At 52.8% G+C, this 24511-nt stretch overlaps 12 protein-coding genes across 12 annotated transcripts; 7 read left to right on the plus strand and 5 right to left on the minus strand.

The window, feature by feature from the left end:
- Positions 1–45: 45 nt before the first annotated feature.
- Positions 46–1178, minus strand: BJY04DRAFT_80177 (uncharacterized protein). Its single transcript, XM_073721102.1, has 2 exons — positions 216–1178; positions 46–143 (listed from the first exon to the last, which is right to left on the minus strand). Exon 1 carries the CDS (start codon positions 978–980, stop codon positions 381–383), a length of 600 nt encoding a protein of 199 aa, XP_073570121.1. The 5' UTR covers positions 981–1178; the 3' UTR covers positions 46–143; positions 216–380.
- An 880-nt stretch (positions 1179–2058) lies between these two features.
- BJY04DRAFT_191608 (uncharacterized protein) lies at positions 2059–3090 on the plus strand. The gene is made up of 2 exons (XM_073711661.1): positions 2059–2481; positions 2641–3090. Exons 1-2 carry the CDS (start codon positions 2225–2227, stop codon positions 2912–2914), a joined length of 531 nt encoding a protein of 176 aa, XP_073570122.1. The 5' UTR covers positions 2059–2224; the 3' UTR covers positions 2915–3090.
- A 272-nt stretch (positions 3091–3362) lies between these two features.
- BJY04DRAFT_80219 (uncharacterized protein) lies at positions 3363–4243 on the minus strand. Its single transcript, XM_073721103.1, has 3 exons — positions 3941–4243; positions 3614–3876; positions 3363–3556 (listed from the first exon to the last, which is right to left on the minus strand). The coding sequence occupies exons 1-3, from the start codon at positions 4109–4111 to the stop codon at positions 3457–3459; spliced, it is 534 nt and encodes a 177-aa protein (XP_073570123.1). The 5' UTR covers positions 4112–4243; the 3' UTR covers positions 3363–3456.
- A 1914-nt stretch (positions 4244–6157) lies between these two features.
- Positions 6158–7554, plus strand: BJY04DRAFT_219304 (uncharacterized protein; the record flags this gene model as incomplete). Its single annotated transcript, XM_073716550.1, has 3 exons — positions 6158–6413; positions 6466–6862; positions 6915–7554. 3 exons carry the CDS (start codon positions 6158–6160, stop codon positions 7552–7554), a joined length of 1293 nt encoding a protein of 430 aa, XP_073570124.1.
- A 492-nt stretch (positions 7555–8046) lies between these two features.
- BJY04DRAFT_228615 (zinc-dependent alcohol dehydrogenase family protein) lies at positions 8047–9269 on the plus strand (the record flags this gene model as incomplete). Its single annotated transcript, XM_073718879.1, has 2 exons — positions 8047–8214; positions 8263–9269. 2 exons carry the CDS (start codon positions 8047–8049, stop codon positions 9163–9165), a joined length of 1071 nt encoding a protein of 356 aa, XP_073570125.1. The 3' UTR covers positions 9166–9269.
- Positions 9270–9509: 240 nt separating this feature from the next.
- dppIV (prolyl dipeptidyl peptidase DppIV) lies at positions 9510–12174 on the plus strand. The gene is made up of 2 exons (XM_073711662.1): positions 9510–9693; positions 9741–12174. Exons 1-2 carry the CDS (start codon positions 9688–9690, stop codon positions 12039–12041), a joined length of 2307 nt encoding a protein of 768 aa, XP_073570126.1. The 5' UTR covers positions 9510–9687; the 3' UTR covers positions 12042–12174.
- Positions 12175–12241: 67 nt separating this feature from the next.
- BJY04DRAFT_219307 (uncharacterized protein) lies at positions 12242–14756 on the plus strand (the record flags this gene model as incomplete). The annotated part of the gene is made up of 2 exons (XM_073716551.1): positions 12242–12850; positions 12924–14756. 2 exons carry the CDS (start codon positions 12242–12244, stop codon positions 14754–14756), a joined length of 2442 nt encoding a protein of 813 aa, XP_073570127.1.
- Positions 14757–14914: 158 nt separating this feature from the next.
- BJY04DRAFT_219308 (uncharacterized protein) lies at positions 14915–15424 on the minus strand (the record flags this gene model as incomplete). The annotated part of the gene is made up of 1 exon (XM_073716552.1): positions 14915–15424. The coding sequence occupies one exon, from the start codon at positions 15422–15424 to the stop codon at positions 14915–14917; it is 510 nt and encodes a 169-aa protein (XP_073570128.1).
- Positions 15425–16108: 684 nt separating this feature from the next.
- BJY04DRAFT_80260 (amidohydrolase) lies at positions 16109–17636 on the minus strand. The gene has a single exon (XM_073721104.1). The coding sequence runs from the start codon at positions 17491–17493 to the stop codon at positions 16150–16152; it is 1344 nt and encodes a 447-aa protein (XP_073570129.1). The 5' UTR covers positions 17494–17636; the 3' UTR covers positions 16109–16149.
- A 215-nt stretch (positions 17637–17851) lies between these two features.
- BJY04DRAFT_219310 (major facilitator superfamily domain-containing protein) lies at positions 17852–19575 on the plus strand (the record flags this gene model as incomplete). The annotated part of the gene is made up of 5 exons (XM_073716553.1): positions 17852–18008; positions 18075–18285; positions 18334–18498; positions 18556–18913; positions 18982–19575. The coding sequence occupies 5 exons, from the start codon at positions 17852–17854 to the stop codon at positions 19573–19575; spliced, it is 1485 nt and encodes a 494-aa protein (XP_073570130.1).
- On the minus strand, positions 19407–22444 carry BJY04DRAFT_80263 (transcription factor domain-containing protein). Its single transcript, XM_073721105.1, has 4 exons — positions 21920–22444; positions 21539–21864; positions 21394–21488; positions 19407–21342 (listed from the first exon to the last, which is right to left on the minus strand). Exons 1-4 carry the CDS (start codon positions 22006–22008, stop codon positions 19618–19620), a joined length of 2235 nt encoding a protein of 744 aa, XP_073570131.1. The 5' UTR covers positions 22009–22444; the 3' UTR covers positions 19407–19617.
- Positions 22311–23907, plus strand: BJY04DRAFT_219312 (NADP-dependent oxidoreductase domain-containing protein; the record flags this gene model as incomplete). The annotated part of the gene is made up of 3 exons (XM_073716554.1): positions 22311–22497; positions 22543–23480; positions 23536–23907. The coding sequence occupies 3 exons, from the start codon at positions 22311–22313 to the stop codon at positions 23905–23907; spliced, it is 1497 nt and encodes a 498-aa protein (XP_073570132.1).
- Between the last annotated feature and the right edge of the window lie 604 nt (positions 23908–24511).

The following is a 24511-nucleotide window of genomic DNA, read 5'->3' on the forward strand; positions in this document are numbered from 1 at the left end:
TCACGGCTCTTCCATGTTTGTCAGGGACGGCTTTGCTTCGGCTCGGGTAATATGCATGGCATGATCGCGATCGGTTAATTGTTCCAAATGGCACCGTTGCTCGTAGAGGATCGGGACGAAGGACAGGGTAAGCTAGACGAAATCTGTAGCAGGCAAACCCGTCAACAATCAGCACGCATACCATCAACTCAATAGAAAATCGACCTCATACTTACCATTCGTCTGCTTAACCTCAAATGATCTGCAGCCATGGAATCGCCAAGTGCGCCGTCGACGCGACAACCCTCGGCGATAGAGCCAAATCCAGGCAAGCACTAGCAGAGACTCGGCGACAAGGCCAGTTCTGGCAGAAGCAATTCAAGCGGATCCCAACTCCCTTCTCATCTCACTACTGATCCCTGAGCCCTCAGCCAAGACACTGACAATTTCACCAACGTTGTATCGACTATCGAGGAAAGCGATTCCGGCTCCGCCAGGGACAGCGACATCGGCGAGATCTCGGTAGCTGGTTCCACCTGTCTCGGCCGCTGGCCGCTGCAACTGTTGTTGTCGGTTGAACGAAATTCGCCACGAGCCAGATAATTGAACTCGATGATTCGTTGAAAACTTTGCTCCAGCGCAGGGGCTCGTCGAGTTGTTGACTCGTTGCGGTGTGCCTGCCGTGAAGATTCGTTTTCGAGCCGCGCCGACAAACTCGACCACGGCGCTGGACCGATGGACCCTCCAGGACCAGCTTCACCCGTAAAATTCTCGTCAGGCCTCAGCTCACACTCACAGACACAGATAGATGATCGGCCGAGGCCACGTTGGGACTTTGAGGGCCCGCTTCGGTACCGGGGTTCGTCGTGGTGAGGCGGATGGAATCTTCCATGAGCCTTCGAAAGACTTGTGATGGTCCGCCAATGAACAATGTGCCTGCATGCCTGAGGCGGTGGATCTTGGCAGAACGCAAACCATATCCTCGTTAGATCAGGTGACATTTCCACCACAATGATCGATCTCGCTGCGAGGAAGAGAAAGAGATGGGCGACTATTATAGGGAAAGTAGGTAAAGGGCTGAACCAATCATCCTTGAGAGTAAATGTAAAGGCCTTTATAAATCACAACTTGCTGTATAACATGCGGTTATTTTAGGACTCACTTGAAATCCGTTAGCTAGAATCTTGCTAAGTACAGAATATATATATTTCTTATACTAAGCTAACAACCTGCCAAAACACCACCTCTAAAATTACTCGTCAGTAGCTCTTACAACGTGCAATCCTTGTACAACAACTCAGATTACTCACGAGAAATTACCCTGTCTTCACGTCATTCATCTGACCCAGATGTGCTCGCCGACGAGAAAAAACGGGTACATAGAGTATGTTTGTATGTTTGATATCTAGAAGCGCATCCGCCATCACCTGTCCCTGTACCAGTTATCACTATGGGATAGAGAACTAACAGTATTGTCCGAGCTAATACTTGGCAGACTGCGCGGATTGCTTAGCATTTGCCAAGAAATCTCTACTATATTTGCCAAAGACCTGCATCACATCGGATAATATAGATGACATCAGATGATGGTTCGGAAAAGCACAGTTGCTCGTACAGAGTCAAGACAGAGAGCAGGATAAGTTTAACTAGACACACCCAGTAGCAAGAGCAAAAGCCGTCAGCAGTGAGCACCGTTACCATCAACTCAATGATCTGCAGCCGTGGTGAGAATATAGTATTAGTAGCTGAACAACAGAGCGCCTGCACGCACGCGCCGAGCATATAAAACCGGGTTCGACCCTTGCAGTATAGGTGGATCAAGACCTGCAAGAGAGCTTCTATCCAATAACCGACTTTTGGCCCCCGAAGAACATCCTTGGCTCCCTCTTGGTTAATATAGATAGTACCTTGGTACTCGAATCGCAGTGTCCCAATGCACCAACTGCATGTTTGGCAGAATCATACCATGGGGGCCGAATCCTATTCCCCCCACTATCTGTGTCTACGACGTCCACGGGAACATATATAACTTGCTTCTCACTCAAGAACCCTGCGTTTTCAAGACCTCGACATGGATAAGTTACCCTCAGCTTGCTATACTAACCCTTGGCTGATGCAATTATGATTCGGGTGATAGCTGAAGCTTGAGATAGACCTGAATTATGATGGCATCTAGAGTAGGACTCCGTACAGGCTCCTTCCTTCTTGGCAGGGAGTATATAAAGGTAACAAGAGGTAGGTGGGAATGGCTCTGGTAATCAAACACAAGGACGCCTGTTCTCCAGTTTGTTTCTTTCTGATCACTATCTCACTCGTCAAAATGAAAGCAACTACCATCTTCGCTGCTGGCATTCTTATGTCCGGCCCCTTGGCCCTTGCTGGGGATCTCTGCCTCTCTAGTGCGTGTACGCTCGCACCCCCCGGCCAGGGTGCAGCCTGCGGATGGTATCAGATGTGGTCTCCAGGCGTAGACGTCTGTGGTCCTGGTACACAGGAGATCAGGTTAGTGTTATGCCTTGTTGTATTCCTTTCCTTGCTCTTGTTCAGCCCTACCTGCAAGAGCCCCACACCCCTCTCTCCTGCCTAGCCCCGTCTCCAAGACCTTTGCATTCCTCCCAAGAAACAGACAGGTCCGTTACATGATTGCTAAACCCCAAACAGCACCGGCGAAGCCGAAGACCTCGAAGAATACCTCACCAACACCGGCGGCGTTATCCTCGACGATATCTGCGGGGAATCGGTTATCCTCCAGTGGAACGACGGCCGGCCGGAGCTGTATATCCTTGATGTTGAAGGCGGCATGTCTTGGACTATCGGGGCGGACAATGTCCAGGACACAGATCAGGCAACTGACTGTAATTACTCCGGCACGGACTGCGGGAATGCAGGCCCGATTTTCAAGAGGTGGTTCTGGCCTGATCTTCCTATCTGCTAGGTGGATTGTTGTCTAGTATAGAGCAGTCCACTCTGTGTACTTGAGGTTGATGTGTTGGGTTGTGATGGTTGAAACCGGTCCCGGGGTCGGGTGTTTGCACGTGCAATTGGGAGGGAAAGTAGCTGGAGATACGGTACCTATGTCCTTGGTAATAGCGGACAATCTATCAACTTAACCGACTGCACAAGAATTACTCGCCAGTAGCTATCGTAGCCCCCAGTTACTCATTAACTGCAATCCAGAGTGGCTAGCCACACAATGTTGCCTTGTCTTTCTTCATCTGATTTTGCCTACGGAGCACTTCCGTCGGTCGCGAGGGGAGAGTCTTGGCGCTTTCCCGGCCACGTTGGAATAGCCAAACAAAAAAGCATCAGATAACAATCCATCATTAGACATTAAACATTAGCTTCTGACATATTCTATACTCTATACATAAAATCCTTCAACAGAAACAACAGCAAAGCGTGTAAATACTCATTCCAGCCAGCACAATTCCTCGCCCGAATCATTCCACGCACCCGTCGTTCCGCTTCCGTTCCTCCTCAGGCGGCAGTCTTGGCACCACCACCCGCAGCGCGCTGGCTCTTCCGCAGCCTATCCGTGGCAATACAAGCCCACACAAAATACATGAAGTGAATGATCCTAAAGCACCACGTTAGCATCAATCATCAATCCCAGATATTGATAGAGGCAGCATACACAGCCAAAAACCCCATCGCAGTCCCGAAATGCTCTACACTGGCAACCTGCTTCCCGATGCAGTTAGCCCGCCAGTCACGACCGCAGTTGTATCCATCGCCGGAGAAATACGGCTCGTGCATGGCTAGGTACAGGGCTAGGGTGACGGTTGGTGCGATCCACGCAATGAGATCGAATGCGACGTAGATCCCCGGGTGGATGGGTGGTTTGTGGGCGAGTTCGATGCACCCGATGATTAGGGACCAGATGAGGGTGTATTCAACCTTGTTCATTATGTACTGTCAGCGCATTGCTCGAGGGAAACTGAAGGAGGTGGTGAAGACTTACCGTCCCTGTCACTGGCGCGATAACGTGGCCGCCCATGTCCTCTGTGAGGACGACTTCTCTGTCGTGATGGTCTTGGGAATACCCGAATGCGATCACGGAGGCTAGCGAGGCGACCATTGCTCCGAAGCGCAGGTAGATGGGGAGGCGCCTGGGTCCGGGTTGAGTGTTCATGTTGTGTGGTATGGTAGGAAGGAGTATGGATGAAGGGATGAGTGGTCTCTTGTCTTCGTTGAATGGGATCTTGAGTATTTTGGTTTGGATATTCTGGAAGGTTATACGGTGAGCCTTCAGGGTCTATATAACTGTAGATTTATCGCCTGAATAACATCATTATACATATTCCAACCGTCTCGACAATCCGAATGAGGCAGTGTGGGCAGTGCACCAGATGATCGGCCGATCCGCCAAGAGCGACGAAGAACGACTGATCTTGACGGGAAAACCAGCAATACACGGCTCGCAAATAATATCTAAGTCTGTGATGTGGGAAACGCTCTGGCTTCAACGTCTGCTGAAGCTTATGACGCAAGTATACCCTAGAGCTTGTATACAGTGTTCACATAGAACACGATAGCCAAGGATGGTGGCAACTCCAAGAACGCCTTGGCCCCTGTTGTTCATGTATGCCTCGTTAGTAGAGTTATTACATCATCTGGAAAACCTCGGGATGGCCCCTGCATAGCCTCAACTAGAAATGGAAACATCCAGCGCTGCGAGATATCCAATGAAAAACGATAGTTCTGGACCCTGCATGGCTGAGGGGTCTTGGCCGTGTCGATCACGATGGTTGATCTGTCGTTGGGGAAAAATGTATAGTAGAATATGAGTTTCATTCTAGGTATTCTACATGGGAGAGGACGAAGAAGGTGAAGATGTCAGCGTACTGTATTTAATCACGGTTTGTTCAACAACTTTAAACCCACTCATCGGTGACAGGGAGATAGTGCATCAAAGTTTGATATTATATCCTGCTGCGAGGACCAATATATCGATACTGGGACACTTCAGCGGTTCCTCATTGGGCGTAGCTTGTCGTTGTATAATGATCACATGGCGCTGAACTCGGGATAGACCGTCAGTAAGAAGCGTAAATAGCGTATCGCACATGCTACTCAGCCAGTCACTGTGGTCTACCCGCCTTTAGAATCTATGGGGTGACCTGCGCCAGCTCTTCGGGAATATGAAGTAACAGATGTCGAACTCACGTCTAATACTCGAGGAGCTTGATTCCAAGGCCGAGCTATCATTGAAGATAGAGCCAACAGCCACATGAGGCCCTATCCGAGCAATGTATTTGAGATTAGGAACGCGTGAGACAAGGTATCATGTTCCCAAGCACCAACCTCAGAATAAACATGAATCTCAAGGGCCGTCAACGCCATTGCTCACAATGCTACTGTCGGTTAACGGTGGAAGGTATGCCTTTGATAGCTCTGACATCAGTCGAGACGAAGTATATTCGGGCACCCAAAGCATCAATCACATGTTAAGCCCGGATATACCACGAAGAGTGGCAGAAACTGCGGGAGACGCCCATGGTTGAGACATTGAACCTGTGCCTTGGTTTCCCTGACCTAAGTCCTCATCTGCGGGACTTGCACGCATGAAATGTATGGTATAGGTCAAGAGCAACCATCTCTGAGCAGTCTCGAGCTGCTGTTGGTTCAATAATCATGGGATTAGCCATGATAGACAGTAAAAATCCTGAAGAATCGTGGTTTCAGTGCCGATAAATGCTCGGATGATAAGGTAGCCTTTGATGTAGTAATGGGCTTGCCGCAAATAAATTGATAGATCTCGACTCATGCATCGTGCCATCGCTGAGTTTCATATGAGATCAAATATTTGACTCATACACGAAGTGCCATAAATTGTCAATCTGGCTGGGATCCAGGGCTGTGCGGCAAAATGGCTTCAGGTAGGCTAAAGCTGCGTAGGAAGTGACGAGAACCACCACAATAGCAAGCACAAAAATAGAAGTAGGCGGGCAATTCTGATCGAGCAGATCTTGTTTAATTGTTTACCATCAAAGTTGGTAAAGTGCTGAGACTCTGAGAGGCGTTCGTAAGAGACGACGCTCAAAGTAAGCCCCGAAACCCGATTATTAATCCACTCTGCGGCTGACTCCATCGCTCGTTCGTCCATCCTGACTCTCTCTTAGCGGTCTTCGATGCTTACGGGGCATTCTCGTAGAATAGACAGGACAGATTGACAGCGATGGACTGCTCAACCCTCACCTTCGTGAACACAACCGGGGCGTCGAGTCTATCCGGACCAGCCGCTAAGCGGATGAGAGCGCACATCACCAGAACCAATTTTGCTAAACGACGCGAGCGAATGACCGGCGGCAGAGTGACTGAGCCGAATTCAAAGGCGAAGAGAACACGGAAGCAGATTGCTGCAATCGATAAACGCATAGAGACGGCCCTACCCATGCAAGTCCAGCTGAATTCACCAGACAACATCGCAGCTTGTAGGTGGTGCTTTCCCGTCGAAAGGCTACGCTAGATGAGCTAACGATGCAGTCTACAAACTCCAAGAACTGGTCTTTCTTGAAGGTAGACGCGCGGCTGATAGCCCGAGCGAAGCAGCGTGGTTTAATCTCATTGCCTCGGAACCGGCTCTCGTCGAAGCATCACTAGCTATAGCAGCGCGACAGTGGTCGCCGGACAATGCGTGGCAGATACAGGCAGAGCATCATTCGTGTGTCGCTGTCAACCTCATTAAAGAGAGTATCATGACGGCGTCGACTCGTACAGATGGTATTCTCGGCGCCATCATCACCATGGCTTTTGGAGCGGCTCTCGCGCACGACGACTTTGCGTTCAAAATCCACACCGAGGGATTGACGCAAGTGATCAAAGACAGGCTGTCGAGGGACCCACAGACTCTGCCGTTGTGGTTTGTTGATTTTATCATTCAGTTGGTGATCCTTGATCAGGCGATGGAATACTCTAGGCTGACCACGCTGTAGTGACTCGGTCAACAGGATTTTCGACTTTCCACGAATCTGGCATCCAAGCATTATCGAGGCATTGGGTAACTGCCACGAAGGGAAAGTACAGGAACTCGCGGACATATGCGACAGAGTCGCGAGGCTACGAAGGGTTATCGATTTGCACCACGAACAGCCTCTCGACCCGATGAGCATTGCGCGAGAGATCGAGGAGCCTGTGGCCGTTCTACACTATGAAGCTCGCGGGTTACGAATCCATGACAGTCCGTACATCGATGCAGCAGCTCGTGCAATTGAGCTGCTACTGTACCTCCTATGGCCTACGCAGTCGCAAGCACATTTGACGTATCTCGCTGGTGAACTGAAAGAGGCGATCGTCCGGTTCCCAATCAAGGGTTGCTCATATATGGACCTGTCGTCGTTCCACCTCATGATTGGAGCCGTTGCTGCGGAGGAGGGATCGGCCGAAAGAGCTTTCTTTATAGATGGGATTTCGAGGGCAGTGCACTGGATGCAGGCTCGAGGATGGAAACAGCCGTTGGAGTTGTTAGAAAAGAGGTTCCTGAAGGATGGCGATGCCGGCGTGATTGGGCGGTTTCGGGCGCTCTGGAAGGAGATATGTGACGCCGACACCACTATCGACGTTCAGAGCTCATGAACTATCTCAAGGACAGTGAATTTGTCAGGACACAATGATGATGATGAATCCAGATTTCAAATGCGCGTTTGACGATTTCCATAACTTGGAGTCTTCCGTCAGACGGTCAGCCACCCCGAACCCGCGCTAAATCCGATGGAGACTGGGCTGGCAACGTAAAAAGCAAAGCGACCAATCAGATTCACCCCGGGGTACCACATTGGCTTACTCCGACACGCTTGTTAGAATCTGATTTTCCTAATTTGGAAAACCAGAAGCTCGCCCGCCAGTTCAAGACAGCTGTTGGAGACGGTGATCTCTTCAGTCGGCCCTGGTACGAGCGAAACTGATTTACTTACTTTGGAAAATCAGATGAGCCGGCGTAATTGTGTGCTGAGCGTACATGCCGCGGCGACAATATTTAAGGGCGCAATACCCTCGAGATAGAGTCTGCCAACACCAACACCGAATCTCCAACATCACTCACATCGCGCAACTTGAATAAACATTACCATGGCTAGACAATGGATCTTGACCGGGCAAGAAGGCTTTGAAAAGTCGCTCGAGTATCAGCAGGACATTAGCATCCCCTCTGCAAAGGACCTCGCTCCAAACCAAGTCCTCGTCAAGATGAAGGCCGCTAGTCTCAACTATAGAGAACTGGTCATTGCCGGCCCGATGGTGCGTACTGTATCAGCTCCGTATGCGAGATCATGCTGACTCTTCTAGGGTATAAACGGACCCATCACGCCACCGGTTGTTCCCGCGTGCGATGGTGCTGGAATCGTAGAAGCTGTCGGAGCTTCTGTTCACGACTTTCAGCCAGGAGATAGAGTCCTCACCAACTGCTCGCCGAATCTCATTGAGGCTGAAGGCGACGATGCGCTGGCCGGCATTGCAGAAGCTGTCGACAGCCTTGGCCAAGGACCTGATGGCACGCTGCGATCATGGGCGGTCTTTTCAAGCGCCGCCCTGGTTCATGCACCAACGACTTTAGACTGGTTGCCCGCCGCTACCCTGACATGTACCTGGGTGACCGCGTGGAACGCCCTCTTCGGGCTGAAAGGGAAACAAGTAGGCCCCGGTTCCTGGGTGCTCGTCCAAGGCACAGGCGGTGTCAGCATTGCGGCGCTGCAGATCGCTGTGGCTGCTGGAGCCACAGTCGTCGCGACGACCTCGACTAAGGAGCGCGCCGGGCGTCTCAAAGCGCTGGGTGCATCACACGTGATCAATTATCGCACCAGTCCGGACACCTGGGGTAAAGAAGCCCGACAATTGACGCCGAATGGAAGAGGGTTCGACTTTGTCGTTGACATTGGTGGAAACGAGACGTTCCCTCACTCTCTTGCAGCGGTGCGAGTTGATGGTGTGTTGTTGGTGGTGGGAGGCGTTGGCGACAGTAGTGCCGAGGTCGTGCCTCTATTCGCAGCATTGATACATACTTGCATTGTTCGTGGCATCCTTGCCGGAAGTCGCAACCATTTCAGAGAGGTGGTCCAATTTATCGATGAGAAGAAGGTTGTGCCGGTGATCGATGACGTGGTGTTTGAGCTTGCGGAGGCGAAAGAGGCGTATCGGCGGTTGAAGGAGAAGAAGCATTTTGCGAAGGTAGTGATTCGGATTGATCATTAGACAATGCAGTGACAAAGAGAGAGTTGTTTGTTAAAGATAGAGAGCTGAACCAAGTCGCGTGTTGTTTGGCTGTCTGTCACGTGCTGGCGACCCTCGTATTTCGCGATTTCGATCCCAGCCAAGTTCAACAAGCAATCCACCGCTAAAAATGGTGTTGAATGGTGCCTTTGCTTGGCATACTACCTTGGAGATGCTTTCATATCAGTTGATATTGTTATCACGCTCTTTATTATTAGTCCAGACTCTTGGGTTGCAGCACTAACAGCACAATGAGCGCCGATCGTGCCTTCTTTCTGACGGTTATCGCCGGTCCCCCTTGCAATCGTCCCTTGGCAGCACCTAGCACCTTGTTCCTGAGGAGCAACTGGCAATCTGTGGGCCAATCCCCATCTCCGATGATAAGCTGGAGGTGCCATTGTTCTGCGGGGGCTAAGCGGCGGTGCTTTGTCTCCATGATTTAAATCAAGTCCGTCGCCCAGAAGTCTGCGCAGCCAGGCAACAGTTGCTGCGGGGATCGCCACCATGAAGGTGAGACAAACTCTTGAAATTCGTTGACGTGAAACTAACGGCCGTAGTCTTTCACTCTTGCTCTCCTCGTGAGTGTTGCTCCGGCCATCGCTGTTCCTTATGAGCCACGCGTGCCTCGCGCAGCTGGATCGAAGCGCTTGGCCTTCAATGAGACCGTTCCTCTCTCTCTGTCGCCTAACTCAGTCTCCGTGCAATGGATCGCGACCGGAAATGACGGCGAGTATGTCGTCCAGGAGCTGGACGGGACGCTCAAGATCGAGAGCATCGTGACCAATCAGTCGCAGACGATCATCCCTGCTGAGGAGGTCCCTGCGGACACGTCGGAGTACTGGATCAGTCCTGATCTGTCGTCGGTGCTGTGGGCGACCAACTACACAAAGCAGTACCGCCATTCGTACTTTGCAGACTACTTCATTCAAGACGTTGAGACTTTTGAGTCGGTTCCTCTCGTTGAGGACCAGGTTGGAGACATCCAGTATGCCGCGTGGAGCCCAACCGGGGACTCTATCGCGTTCGTTCGTGGAAACAACCTGTATACTTGGGTCAATGGCTCGGTCACTGCGATAACTGAAGATGGTGGGCCGGATCTGTTCAACGGCGTCCCCGACTGGGTCTATGAGGAGGAGATTTTCGGCGATCGGTTTACATTGTGGTTCTCGCCGGACGCCGAGTTTATCGCGTTCTTGACTTTCAACGAGACCGGTGTTAAGACTTTCACCATTCCGTATTACATGGACAACCAGGAGGTTGCGCCTCCATACCCCCGTGAACTCGAGCTTCGGTACCCCAAAGTCGGCGAGACCAACCCCACGGTCAAGTTGAACATCCTTGATCTCAGCGACAACACCGTCTCGACCATCCCAATTGATGCTTTCGAAGCTAGCGAGCTGATTATCGGAGAAGTCGCGTGGGTCACTGACACACATACTGAATTGGCTGTCAAGGCGTACAACCGTGTGCAGGATGAATTGAAGGTCGTGATCGTGGACACCGAATCTGGCGAGACGAGCGTCTCCTATGAGCGTGACGGAACCGATGGATGGCTGGACAACTTGCTTTCAGTCGCGTACGTTGGCGCTCTTGGAAACTCATCCACCAACTACTATGTGGACATCTCCGACCACTCCGGCTGGGCGCACTTGTATCTCTTTGCAACATCTGGCGGCGACCCCATTCCCCTGACCGAAGGCGAGTGGGAGGTGACCAGTATCTTGAGCATCGATACTGAGCGAGAGCTGATCTATTATCTCTCGACCCAGCACCACAGCACTGAGCGACACCTGTACTCGGTGTCGTATCGCACGTTTGAGATCACACCCCTTGTCGATGACACTGTTGCAGCGTACTGGAGTGCCTCTTTCTCCGCGCAAGCCGGATATTATATTCTTTCCTACGCGGGTCCCGAGGTGCCATACCAGGAGCTCTACTCTATCGACCGAACGGCACCTCTCCGTACGCTCACCAGCAATGCGGCACTGAAGGAGAAGCTCAAGGAGTACGACCTTCCAAAGCTCAGCTACTTTGAGCTGACCATCCCTACTGGCGAGAAACTCAATGTCATGCAAAGATTGCCGGTCGGATTTGATCCGGAGAAGAAGTACCCTGTGCTTTTCACTCCGTATGGTGGCCCCGGAGCCCAGGAGGTCAGTAAGAGGTGGCAGAGCTTGGATTGGAATGCGTACATTGCATCTGATCCTGAACTTGAGTACGTGACATGGACGGTCGACAACCGAGGCACCGGCTACAAGGGACGCGAGTTCCGATCTCTGGTCGCGAGACAGCTCGGAAAACTAGAGGCCGAGGACCAGGTCTTTGCTGCCAAGGAAGTAGCCAAGAAGCCTTGGGTTGACTCCGACCACATTGCCATTTGGGGGTGGAGTTACGGTGGTTACCTGACCGGCAAAGTCCTTGAGACTGACAGCGGCGCCTTCTCCCTGGGCCTGTTGACCGCGCCTGTTTCAGACTGGCGCCTGTACGACTCGATGTATACTGAGAGGTACATGAAGACCCTCGAGGACAACGCAGACGGATACAACACAACCGCCATCCGCAAGACCGAGGGCTTCAAGAATGTTGTGGGCGGTGCTCTGATCCAGCATGGTACCGGCGACGACAATGTTCATTTCCAGAACGCTGCCGCCCTGGTCGATACGCTTGTTGGCGCTGGAGTTACGCCGGAGCAGTTGGAGGTTCAGTGGTTTACCGACTCGGACCACAGCATTTACTACAACGGAGCCAGCGGATTCCTGTACCGACAGCTGTCTCAGAAACTGTATGATGAGAAGCACCGACTAGGTAAGGAGGAGCACCACCAGTGGAGCAAGAGGCAGCATGCGTGGTTGCATTAGAGTGCTAGAATGTATATACTAGATAGTATGTAGCAGTAGAACCTCGGTGTTTTGAGCTTATGACCGAACCCGGCCTTGGCCTCGGCCTCGGCATTCGGAGTTAATGAACGTCTTTCCACTTCCGACAACCTCAGTTCATCTTTTTCGTTTCATCCTCATACTGCCCCATCTCCTCTCTCATAAGTCTTGAGCAGTTGATTATGTCCGACGGTCCTCGGAAGCGAAGACGCCCGGCAAAAGCGTGTGAGCAGTGCCGCCACCGTAAAGTCCGCTGCGACCTAACCATCCCCTGCGGACCCTGTAGCCGCTCCAAAACATCGATGGACTGCTCATACCGCGATCGAACAACTACCCACCATGCGCTACCAACTGATAGTCTCCCAGACGAGCATACCCTCCAGCACTCTCCGGCCGAAAGCAGCCCTCGGCGAATTACCGGAAATCTGCCAACACCAACATCAAACCCAGACGGTAGCACCAATGTCGACCTGCACCAGACCATCCGCGATATTCAGGGTCGCTTGAGCACACTCGAGAAACGGGTGACAACCACAGACACCAGAGAAGATGAAGCGACCGCACAACGTTCCACCCAACGGGAGTTACGCGCTCTCAGGGACAGGGTGCAAGCTATCGAGACCAGACTGAGTTCGGCCCCAAACTCGCGTAACCATGTAGGAACCCAGAGAAGGGAGACAAAATCCGTCTCGAGCGACCTTGGTACAAGCGCAATTACACCCCGGCTACGTTCCTCAGCGCGGAAGGTCAAGTTCATGGGCCCTACGCACTGGTGTAACAAGATGGATGCTGTATGTTACCTTCCCTTCGTCGTCCGTCACGTCACACATCGCACAGCAGAGACATCCCGCTAACATCGCACAGTTCAGCATCATCCAAATACTAAGCAAAAAAGACCCGGACCCTGACTCTACAACGGGCGCCCTGAAGAAAGCGACCGTGGACACGATCAAAGAACGCCGCGAGCTGCGGGCTTCAATCAAAGCCCAGCGCGCTGCTAGGATAAATGACCCGTTCCCGGTCGTGAATCTCCGTGGTACGATACCGGGTAGAGAACAGTGTGATGAGTTGGTAGCGTGTTACATGCGCACTTTCGAGGGTGTGTATCGTGTCCTCCATGGACCGGGGTTCTGGAGGGAGTACGAGGCGTTCTGGAGACGGGAGTCGACATCATCGACGACCATGTCGGCGTTTTTTGTGAAACTGCTCCTCGTACTCTCCATCGGGACTGTATTTTACACTGCGACCACCGTCTCATCAAAAGAGGAAACACACCAACTCACTCAGAAATGGATCTACGCTGCACAGTGGTACCTATCCGGCCCATCCGCGTCTTCAACGGTGAACCTAGACGGGTTGCAAATCGGCTGCCTACTCCTCATCGCACGGAAGGCGTCTGGGCTTGGTGCATCACCCTGGTTATCAGCTGCTTCGGTGATGCGCATGGCCGTGGGAATGGGGTTACATCGGGACCCAGCAGTCTATGCTGCGTCGCTGTCGACATTCCAAGCGGAAATGCGCCGGCGGATGTGGGCGACGATTTTGGAACTTGTGCTTCAGGAGGCACTGGATAGTGCGACTCCCGCTTTGGTCCCTGAGTTTGATACCAGGGCGCCGATGGATGTTGATGATGGGGATTTGGAGCGTATGGATACCGGGACAGTAATGGCGAGCACTACCGCTGGGAAATCACAGACCGAAAGGTCTAGGATGACTGACACATCCCTGCAGATCCTTCTTTACTCATCCGTGAGATTACGAATCCAGATCCTCGACGTAATACACAATTCGCAGCACCACTCATACCAGGAAACACTAGACCTCGGTGCAAAACTGAGAACGGCAGTTCGAGAGGTCGCTGCGTTCTTCCGCCCTCAAACTCAGAACAGAGACAGACCCTCCAACTCGTCCATGCTGGAATATACACACTTCCACGCCGGCCTCCTGAACATCCAGCTACAACGCTACATCCTAGCCATCTACGCACCGTTCACCACGCCCGCAGAGAACAGAAAAGATCCGCGGTTCTACTATGCTCGCAAGATGTGTCTTGAGGCTGCAGAGAGGATCGCTTTATATGCGGATGTCCTTAAGCTGGAGACTCCGGTTGAAACACCAAGTGATTTAGGTCGACTGTTCATGAGCGGGAAGGGCTCGTATAAGGGCCCGCTGAGTTTAGATGTGCTTTCTGTACTGGGTGTGGAGATTATTACGCAGTTGGAGGAGGGAGATGTAGATGTAGACACGGCTCGTGATGGGCTGGTGCAGAGATTGGAGCATATCCATACCCAGCTCTTCCATATCGTATCCGGGGGGACGCCTAGTATGAAGCGGTATGGGTTGTTAGCTGCTATCCTTGGCGAGATAAGGGCGTTGAAAGAAGGGTCACGGACAGGGGTAGGTGTACAGCAAGATAGAGAGGGAGACGTTAAGCGCGCCGTGTATGAGGCTGTTGTAAGGAGTTTTGGGGAGTGTGGGGAGGCGTATAGGAGGAGCGCTGCAAGCGCGGTTGATAGGCAAGGGGTTGGGGTTGTGGCTGATGATGCGGGATTGCCGCTCGGGCTTGATGTTTGTGACACGACGTTGTCAGGGCTGGATATGAGTATGGGCATGGGAATGGACGTTTTCGATATCAACATGCCGGGTTTGTTTGACTTTCCAGGCGGGGATGGGGATTTCATGTCATTCTTCGGCTGATAGAGCAGTAAACAACAACAAAGTCTTGTATACAAATTCTAGAGCTCTAGACTGAGATACCTACTCTGGCAACAGGTGACCAGCGACCTAGTTCCATAATACTCATTATCCACCGTCAGAGTACTGCCTCGCAATACACCCTCGCCACTCTTCCAACCCTACAGCTTATGCCCCGTCAACCCCCCCTGCTCACCACACTGCACCCCCTCCGCCAACTCGAAATCCACCGCACACTTCCCACTCATCGAGATCCCCAGCCCAAAAAACTCCGTCTCCTGCTCCGCGTCCGCAGACCCTAAACTGCCCCCATGCCCATTGAAAACCTCACAGCTGTCCACCTGCCCGCCCATCGGCAGCTTGCAGTTAAATTCATACGCCGCGTCCTTCAAACACCCCCCGTCAAGCCGGAATGTCCTCCCATCCCCGGTCGCGCACGGCGAGTACCCGTCCGGATATGCCGCGTTGTAGATGTCTTTCCCCTCGGAGGTGAGCAGGTGGAAGCCCTTGCTGTGCCCGGAGACGCCTTGTGCGCCGTTGACGGTGTTGAAGCTGCCGGTGGACCAGACGGCTTTTACTTTTTGGCCGGCGTGCGCGGGGCAAGGGTAGGTTAGAGTAAGGATTACGGCTGTGAGGGTGAAGGTCGTGAGGGTGGTTGTGGTGAAGTGCATGGTCGAGTTGGTTTAGATTGTGTCTGGGTTGTGGTTGTAGTTGTGGCTTGGCTGGAATAAGTTGATAACTATCGTGTGTCTTAGGTATCTGGGGCCGAGTCTCGTGTCCGTGACAATGGAGGATGGAAAGAAAAGAGTATAAAGGTAGCTAAGAGCTTCTCTGGTTTGAAGGATAGAGACCTTGGAGTTACATACATTGCACCCCTATTTATACCATGCTCGTGAATTGCCAACTGCTGCCTGTTGTTGATATCTAGGTCTCCATGACGTACTATAGTACGTAGATGAATGAACGATGATGCACTTTGTCTCAATATCACCACCGCCTCTATTCTCGCGCACTGTCGATCTCAACATTAGATACTCGATACTCCCGCCGGTATACTGTGCAGAACACCCAATCAGCACTAGAGCTCAAGAGGCAGAGCCGAAGCTACTGACGTACTGTGATGATTCCGATGCCAAGCTGCCGATCGCCGGACAGGGCCGGCGCCAAATATATCTCAATGCGGTTAAGGGCTGGGGCTGTGAGGTGTGTGTTTGGTATCTTCTCCGGGGAAGTTCTTGGGGGCCGAAGTGGGTCGGCTCCAGAGAGATGCTACTTGAGGTTTGGCATTATTGTGAATGGTAAAGTAGTGAGTGAGAGGAGGGTAGGGATACAGATGCAGAGAGCACACAGACACTGTTTGTGAATCTTGAATTGAATTTGCTGTATACTCCATATACTAAGTAACATGTATATCCACAGGAAACTGCGACAGCCGACTAGACGTAACCCTGCCCTCCTTCACAACAGCAAGGATATTCACCGGGTCATCAAGAACCCTGATATCCTTTAGCGGATTCTCCTTCAGAACCAGTATATCCGCCCACAGCCCCTCTGCGATCCTCCCCACATCTCCCTCCATCTTCATCATCCGCGCCGGATTCACAGTCGCGCTTTGCAAAAGCGCTAGATTCGACTGCACCTTCTCACGGATCGAAAACTCATTATTCTGGAACGGCTGCATGCTCGCCATTAAGTCAGACCCAAAACAAACCGTCAGCCCAGCGCTCTCTGCGATCTGCAGCGCGCGCAACCCGGCTTCCATCACGCGGATATTCTTCGCCATGAGATCGGGCGTGATCCATGTGTCGAAGGGCTTCTTCATGAGCGTGTGGTATGTTGCCAGCGTCGGGGTGAAGAAGACATCCTTGCTTGCGAGAAATGCGGCAGTTTCTTCGTCGAGGAAGTTCCCGTGCTCGATTCCCCGGACGCCGTTTTGCACGGCGTGGCGCATTGCGCGATTTGAGTATGCGTGCGCCGTGACGTATGTGTCGAAGGACTCGGCCGTGCGCACAATCGCGCTGAGTTCCTCGTCGAGAAACTGGGAGTGGGAGAGGTTGTTGAGGCGGCTTGCGACGCCGCCGCCGGCCATGATCTTGATGAAGTCTGCGCCTTTGCGCATCTCGTCCCGCGTGGCGACGATGCAATCTGGCACGCCGTCGCAGAGTCGGCTGATGCCGGATTTATGGCCAGCGCAACACTGGATGTCGCTGTCGACGTGTGCGTCGCGCTGGTCGCCGTGTCCGCCTGTTTGCGAGAGCGCATGGCCTGCGATGTTCAGACGAGGCCCGATAATCAGCCACTCGTTAATCGCTTGCTTGAGGGCTGCGTCGGCGCCGCCGCAGTCACGGACTGTTGTGAATCCTCGCGCGAGCATCTCGCGGACGACGTACGTGGTTCGGTAGTGGTTCATCGAGGCAGGGATTGCCTTGTAGGTGTTTTTGAGGCCTTGTTCGCCTGGCGTCGCGGTTACGTGGACGTGAGCATCGATTAGGCCGGGGCAGAGGTAGAGCCCTTGTAGGCCGACGATGGTTTCGTCATTGCTGGGGATGTTGTGGGATGTGGTGATTGAGGTTATACGGCCGCTGGAGAGAAGGACGGATGCGTTTTCGATGAGTTGACCCTCGACGGGGTCTATGATGTTGGCGTTGATGAGCCTGTATTTTATCGGCGGTGGTAGGAGCCAGGGCTTGTCGATGTTGACCACCGCAGGCCTGCCCTCTATCGCAGCGATTTGTGTCATGGTGAACGCAGTTGAGGGATGGTAATAGGTGAAGATGGAATCGATAGTATCAGCCCGATAGGTTTTGACCGCATGCACGATAGCTCACTCACCTACTCCAACTCGACCCCAACCGCGTGTTATCGACCGGGTACACGCACCCGGACCTAGCCTGATAGCCACTCGATAACCGTCCGAATTACCCCAGATAGTTGATAGCAGGCTCGGCGTGCAGGGTCTATCTCTTGGCTTTGGGGTTGCTCGACCCGTTATGGGTATAGTATAAAGCTCTCCGACAACGGCTGCTATGACTCCTCGCCACGTTGCAGCACCAACCAACAACCACATTCTCCCTCGCCACCATCTTCAGACGAGCACGATGGAAAAATCTGAGAAAGTCGTCGACGACCGCAGCGTGAGCGATGGTGAGATCCAGTCTGCCGCACCGCAAATCGACCCAGCCGAGGAGAAGAGGGTCCTTCGCAAGATCGACAGGGTCATTCTCCCGTTGATGTGTACAGTGTACTTCTTTCAGTGTAAGCATACGCCTGTCGCTTCGCCACTATCTCTACAGACGGTGTGGATATGTGCTGATCAAACAGACCTCGACAAACAAGCCGTCGGATACGCCGCCGTCTTCGGTCTCCAGGAGGACCTCGACCTCTCCAGCAATGAGTACTCCTGGGTCGTCAGTATCTTCTACCTCGGTCAGCTCGCGTCCGAATACGTCTTTATATACATGATGAGCCGCCTGCAGGTGGCGAGGTTTGTTGGAATTATGATGTGTGTCTCCGCTACCCCCTTTTGTCTTCTGTGAGCAGGAGCTTCTGTCAAAAGATGGCAGCTAACAGCCTTGGATAGTCTCATATGGGGCGCCGTCGCCGGTTGTCTCGCCGCACCACACAACTTCAGCGGTTTCGCAGCCGTCCGCTTCGTCCTCGGCGCCTGTGAAGGAGCTGTCTCGCCAGCCTTCGTGATCATCACAAGCAGTTGGTACAAGAAACAGGAACATCCTATTCGAGTCGCGTGCGTTTTTCCCAATCCCGACGTTCAACCACACACTAACCGCTGTTTATGGTATAGAGCCTGGGTAAGCTGCAACGGTTTCGCATCCATTGTAGCTGCACTCATAATGTATGGTGTCGGATACGCCGAGAATGTCGCCCTTGCGAACTGGCGGGTTATGTTCCTGATCTGCGGTGGAGCGACAATTGCGTGCGGGATTGTCTTCCTTCTGTTGATGCCGCAGAGCCCTGAAACGGCTTGGTTTCTGAACGAGGAGGAGCGGAAAATTGCATGCAACCGCCTCCGCAGTGACGGCTTTAGCAGTGAGGAGAAGGTATTCAAGAAGAGCCAAGTGTGGGACGCGCTCAAGGATCCGTTCTGCTGGGCGGCGGTTATTTTTGCGTTTCTGGGGACGTTCGCAAGTCCGGTTTTGAAGGTACGCTTTCGTCTAGACTCCATCGCGAGGGGATTTGGAGTCCCAATAAACAGTACTAACTGTGACAGTTTGCCTCCCTGGTAATCAATGGCTTCGGCTGGTCCAAGTTCAACACCATGCTCGTCGGCCTCCCCTCCGGCGCTTTCCAAATCTTCTTCATCTGGGCGACTGTGATTGGGATCCGGCTGACGAAAATTCCGCGGTGTTACTGGGGGGTTGCAGTCACAATCGTGCCCTTAGTCGGCAATATCGGCGTCGCTGCCATTCCCGCCAGCAACAAGTGGGGTGTGGTCATCTTCACATGGCTGGCCAGCAGCATCTCGCCCATTATGGTGGTGAGCCTGAGTTTGATGGCGAGCAACATCAAGGGAAACACGAAGAAGAGTGCGACCAGCAACGCGTATTTCATTCTGTATGCGGTTGCGGCGGTGATTGCCCCGCAGCTCTGGCAGACCAGGGATGCACCGAGGTATATTAAGGGGATTGTGGCGGATATTGTTTGTTTCGGCTTAATCATTTGTACGTTCCTCGGATATTCCGTGCTAGTGGTGAGGGAAAATAGGAAGAGGGATGGGATGCATTTGACGGCTGAGCAGGAGGGCATGGTTGGCAAGGCGGACGTTACAGACAGGGAGGATCTCACTTTCCGGTACACTAGGTAGAACAAAGCAGCTAGCTTGGGATTGAGATAGCTTGGGGATGTGTTAAATGAAACTTAGTTCATTGAGAGGTGAAAGATACGGTTCTCCTGCTAGGTCGCGACCGAGTATGTCGAAGCCTGGGTGATCTGGAATCCAGAATGGCTCGAGGTCCGACATGGCCGACCATCCTGGCGACTCCTCCAGAAACTGATCCGTGTGATGGATGTTGGAGTCGTTGAGAGAGCCGTCCTGAGCCAACGGCTGCAGTAGACCCTTCGGCGCATTGAAGTGATCATCAACAGACCCTGGCCGGTCGGCTAGAGTAGGATCATTCATCCAGGCTTTCCATGCCTTTCGGCTCTGTTCGCTGGATATGGTATCCTCTGACATGTTGCCTATAGAGCCGTGATATCTGTCTGTGCAGTACGATTGCATAGCACGAATGATGTAGCGCAGACCCGAGGAGGCGGCCTCGCTTCCGCTCGCCAGATTGAGGAGGATCATGACTCCGTGGGAGATAGTCTCCCTGGAAGTATGGGTCAAGCCATTTGACTTACCGACCAGAAGCAAAACATACAGCGCGGCAATACAGTAGAGGGAGTCGTGGAAGGAGTATTGGCAAAGAAGCGACCGCGATTGCAGGCTCTGCAAGATCTTGATGGACGCAATTGCGGAACCTTTACAGTCCTGTGCCTGCTGATGAAGAAACCTCTTCGCTTCCTCTGCAACCGGTGAGCTCTGACTGCTGGCGGTGAAGTTTAGACACGACCGCGTCAACAGCATCGTTGCTTGCTCATACGTGAGAGCTAGGTGCGCTACCGACCTGGAAGGGCAGTCGCCAAACTTCATCTCCTCAGGGAGTTCACGCTTATACTGCTCCAGTTCACGCTTAAGTTGCTGGTAAACCTTGGGCTGGATGATTAAGCCTTTTCCATCAGCAGGCTTGCAGTAGACGGCCTCGACTATCTTGCCCATAAGCTGGCAGAGTTTCGTCATGGCGATCAGACCATCAACATTCATCGGCTTAGCACTCGAGCTCCACTCGGGAACAAAAACGGGAAAGGGGGCATCGATCTCGGAGTCGCTGATTGAGAGCGGTCGACCCATCTCAATACTGAACAAGCGTTCTGCGACGTAGACACTCCACCACAGTCTATTTCGTAGCTCGCGGACGTGAGGGTGTAGACTGGTAGCACTGAACGAGCGATGCATTCCCATGTTGATAGCCATCCGAAGCGCTAAGCCCAGCATATTATATCCGGCATCACGACTCTTTGTACTGGGGAGAAAGATACCCTGGAGAATACAAACCTGAATACTTGTCATGGACGACGAACATATAATGTCTGGAAGCAACTTCCGCGACACTTCGTAGAAGCGCCAACCGGGATTCTGGGATGGCTTCGGTACCGTGATGCGTGAAAAGTCAAGCATACTGGGATCTGTGAATGTCTCCGGCTGGTCCTGTGCTGTAGCATCACTAGAACCCACTTCGGCAAATTGACTGCCGATGGCGAACACCATGAAGAGCACAGAGATGAACTCAGCAGATCGTCGAGAGCTCAAAGGGTCCCGCATCTCGAACTCATGAGATCCATTGTAGAAAGCTGCAAGCTTCCGCGAAAATATCTCCGGGTGGATGTAGCAACGGCTGCCTTGGGCAAAGCGAAAGAAAGTCGCGGCCAGGAAGTCTACCACTCCTTTTGGAGGAAGTGCAGCTAGGACAGCTGTTTTCCAGTCGGTACCAAAGCTGATGCTGGAAGGTTGGTGAATAGATCCGTCACAGTCCTATTCCGGTTAATGTCGGGAGATATGAGAGATTGTAATGGGGGTGCATACTGCTTCATCGTTATCATCAACGCCCACAAGATTGTCAGTCACAGCTTGCCGGACAGAGCTGAAGAATGACCAGTAGGAGGATCTGCCATCAAAGTCTGTCGTAAAATTTAGCAAGGAGCGGTTGTTGACAGCTGTAAACACTCACGAGTTTGGCCTTGATTGACCACAGTCACCGAGGCAGTGGGCGGTGGGACGTCAGAAAGGACCAGATTCGTGCCTTCTTCGTTTTGGCGACTTGTGATGATTCGATCGCGCAAGGCGCGAAGGCTCTCCAGATCTAATGCGGTGTCCGGGTAGAGCGCCGCAAACATCTCCTCCAATAGCGACAACCTCTCTTCCCTGTCAATCCGGGAATCGTGCTGTCGCTCTGAGGGCGTCTCCATGTATTTGCAGGAGCGTTGTGTCGCAGAGCATCGCTCACACGGGGTTTGTCCATTGCATTTCGCACGGCAACGTCTACATTCATCGCACCTTAACACAATGTCAACAAACATCTCGTCTATCGATTCCAGAGTCATGAACCTACGCGAGTTTAACCCTCTTCCGTTGATCCGGAGCAACTGTACGCCTTTTGCGCCGGCCTCGCTCGCGCGGTGGAGTCAAGGCTGCCAACATCACCGGGTGTCTGTTCCAGGTCAACTTTCGAACTGGAGTGCGGAGAAGGAAGAGCGGATAGAGGACGAGATACGGGTGCGCGCACCCGGTCTTTAGTGGGGAGGGTCCTCTTCTGACCTATAGGACGATTGATTGTATCGAAAACGCCTCCAACTCTGCGACTCCAAGGATTGGAGTAGGTCACTTCCTCTCTTAGCAGGTGGAGCCGGAACGCGAGCCATTATGTATATGGTCTGGGAGACTAGGCTAGATGGCTTCTCGCGAAGTCCTATACACACCGTCTCTCACTGGCACTGCTCACCATGCCGCGACCTGAAAGAACAACCATTGGTGGAGACACTGAGATCCCGCGCATGATCTCGGGTCTCTGGCAGTTGGCCGGCGGCCATGACCAAGATCTGAGCATTGAAACGGCAGCACAGGCTATGCATCCGCTCATCAATGCTGGTCTCGACTGTTTCGACATGGCTGATCACTACGGAGATGCCGGTATGTCCTATCCCTACCAGATGAGGAGTGCTCTAATAGCAGTAGAACTCGTAATGGGCAAGTTCCACGAGACGTCGAACAAGAGCATGACAGCCTTTACGAAATGGTGTCCACCGGAAAAGGGCGATAAGTCGTTCGAGCAGGCCGAAAAAGCCATCAATCGCGCTCTTCAGCGCATGAGCCAAAGCCAGATCGCTCTGCTGCAGTACCATATCTGGGACTACTCGGACGATACTTATTGGCACAACCTTACCCACCTCCAGAAGCTCCAGAGTCAGGGCAAGATCAAACATATCGGTCTTACCAATACAGATGCTGCGCATCTGGAGCTCCTGCTCAATTCCGGCGTCAAAATCGCAACTAATCAGGTATCTTGCTCAGTGGTTGACCGACGGGTTGCCCGTGGGCGTTTGGGCAAGGTCTGTCTCGATAATGGAGTCGGCGTGCTGGCTTATGGAACCCTTCTGGGAGGTTACTTGAGCGAGAAGTGGCTTAACCAGCCAGAGCCACGGGATATGGAAGCACTGAACTGGAGTCTTCGGAAGTACCTACGGTTCATCCGGGCAGCAGGTGGGTGGCAGGCCTTCCAAGGCGTGCTAAAAGCGCTGTCGGAAGTTGCGCAAAGGCACAATGTCGGTATTGCGGCCGTCGCAACTCGCTACGTCCTCGACTTGCCACCAGTGAGCGCCGTGATCGTTGGGTCTCGGCTCTCTGCGGAATCGGATAAGTACACAGAGAGAAATCTGTCCGCATTCGGCTTCACGCTAACAGATGAGGATCATGCACTCATTTCCAAAGCGCAAGAAGCGCTCACAGACATACCTGGTGACTGTGGAGATGAATACAGACGAGCGCCGTTTTTGACAGCGACAGGAGATCTTTCCGACCACCTTGAAGCGAGCGGAGACATAGAGCTGCGAAATGCCGTTGCAGCCGGAATGCGCGTCGAGTACTCATCCGGGAGCAAGTGGGAGCCTATCGCGGTGAGTCCTCTATATTTGAAGGTCCATGTACACAACTAAATTGCATCCTAACCAGGGTTACTGCCGTGCCGTGCGCACCGGCGATTGCATCCGAGTCTCAGGAACAACTGCAAATAGCCCCGTTGCATCTAGTATCCCAGTTTTAGGTGGCAGCTCAGCTGGCTGCCAAACTGTTGCAGTCCTCGATATTATTGCACATGCACTGAAGGTACTGGGGGGTTCATTGTCCGATGTCGTGCGCACCCGCATTATGGTGGCCAACGAAGCGGACTGCGAGGAAGTCAGCAGGGCTCATGGGTGGGTGTTTAACTGCGAGGGCGTCCGACCGGCAAATACCCTTGTCACAGCCGGGTTGATTGGGTTGGAGTTCCTGGTTGAAATTGAGGCTGAAGCGCAATTGGGGTCGAAAGGGGTCTTCAGAGTGTAGCGGTCCAAGCCACCGTTATCTAAAATCAGACGAGTAATCATATGCCCTTCGACGCGATCCTCGTCCACCGTTATTGATCCCGTAGTACGCACTTGATCCAGTCCGCGACCTTCAAAACCACCAGCTTAGCGATGTTGCAGCAAGACGGCCCGCTATACGGGGCAAGGGAGTGTGCGACGTCGCCCGGTGGCCAAGCGTAGCTCGAACCGCGATGGAGATTGCGTCGAGCTGGTTCTGGGGAATTCTCCGGGATTAAGCACGCGATGCCCCAGTCAAAGCGACCAAAGTGATTGTCTCAGCTAAAGCTCGGATGCGCCGGCTTTTGTGTGGGGTGGTAATTGTTCGGTCGACTCGGGAGTTGGACTTCATCCTGCTCCCGGTCGTGACTCACAACCCTGAGATTCGCGAGCGACAAGGACGAGTCAATAACAAGTAGCTGATGAGCATAGGTTGTGAACGAATACGAGAGGATAGATAGAAAGCAAAACCGTCTCCATGGCTTCGAGAAGACCGAGTGTTTCGATGGTGAGAGAATCGCGTCTCGACACGCGGTCACATGAAAATGCCGACCACGTGGCGGGCTGGCATGTGATTCTAGGCCCCT

This window comes from Aspergillus karnatakaensis (genome assembly GCF_047715665.1).
Source record: "Aspergillus karnatakaensis strain CBS 102800 unplaced genomic scaffold BJY04scaffold_31, whole genome shotgun sequence".
NCBI classification, from domain to species: domain Eukaryota; kingdom Fungi; phylum Ascomycota; class Eurotiomycetes; order Eurotiales; family Aspergillaceae; genus Aspergillus; species Aspergillus karnatakaensis.

Coding starts and splice junctions, on each gene's coding strand:
- BJY04DRAFT_80177 (XM_073721102.1), bottom strand. CDS start 980: ATGTCACCTGATCTAACGAGGATATGGTTTGCGTTCTGCCAAGATCCA.
- BJY04DRAFT_191608 (XM_073711661.1), top strand. CDS start 2,225: ATGGCTCTGGTAATCAAACACAAGGACGCCTGTTCTCCAGTTTGTTTC. Junction 2,482..2,640: donor CCTGGTACACAGGAGATCAG/GTTAGTGTTATG, acceptor AACCCCAAACAG/CACCGGCGAAGCCGAAGACC.
- BJY04DRAFT_80219 (XM_073721103.1), bottom strand. CDS start 4,111: ATGAACACTCAACCCGGACCCAGGCGCCTCCCCATCTACCTGCGCTTC. Junction 3,877..3,940: donor TCGCGCCAGTGACAGGGACG/GTAAGTCTTCAC, acceptor ATAATGAACAAG/GTTGAATACACCCTCATCTG. Junction 3,557..3,613: donor GCGATGGGGTTTTTGGCTGT/GTATGCTGCCTC, acceptor GTGGTGCTTTAG/GATCATTCACTTCATGTATT.
- BJY04DRAFT_80260 (XM_073721104.1), bottom strand. CDS start 17,493: ATGACACAAATCGCTGCGATAGAGGGCAGGCCTGCGGTGGTCAACATC.
- BJY04DRAFT_80263 (XM_073721105.1), bottom strand. CDS start 22,008: ATGTTGGCAGCCTTGACTCCACCGCGCGAGCGAGGCCGGCGCAAAAGG. Junction 21,865..21,919: donor CGGAAGAGGGTTAAACTCGC/GTAGGTTCATGA, acceptor CATTGTGTTAAG/GTGCGATGAATGTAGACGTT. Junction 21,343..21,393: donor TTGATGATAACGATGAAGCA/GTATGCACCCCC, acceptor TAACCGGAATAG/GACTGTGACGGATCTATTCA.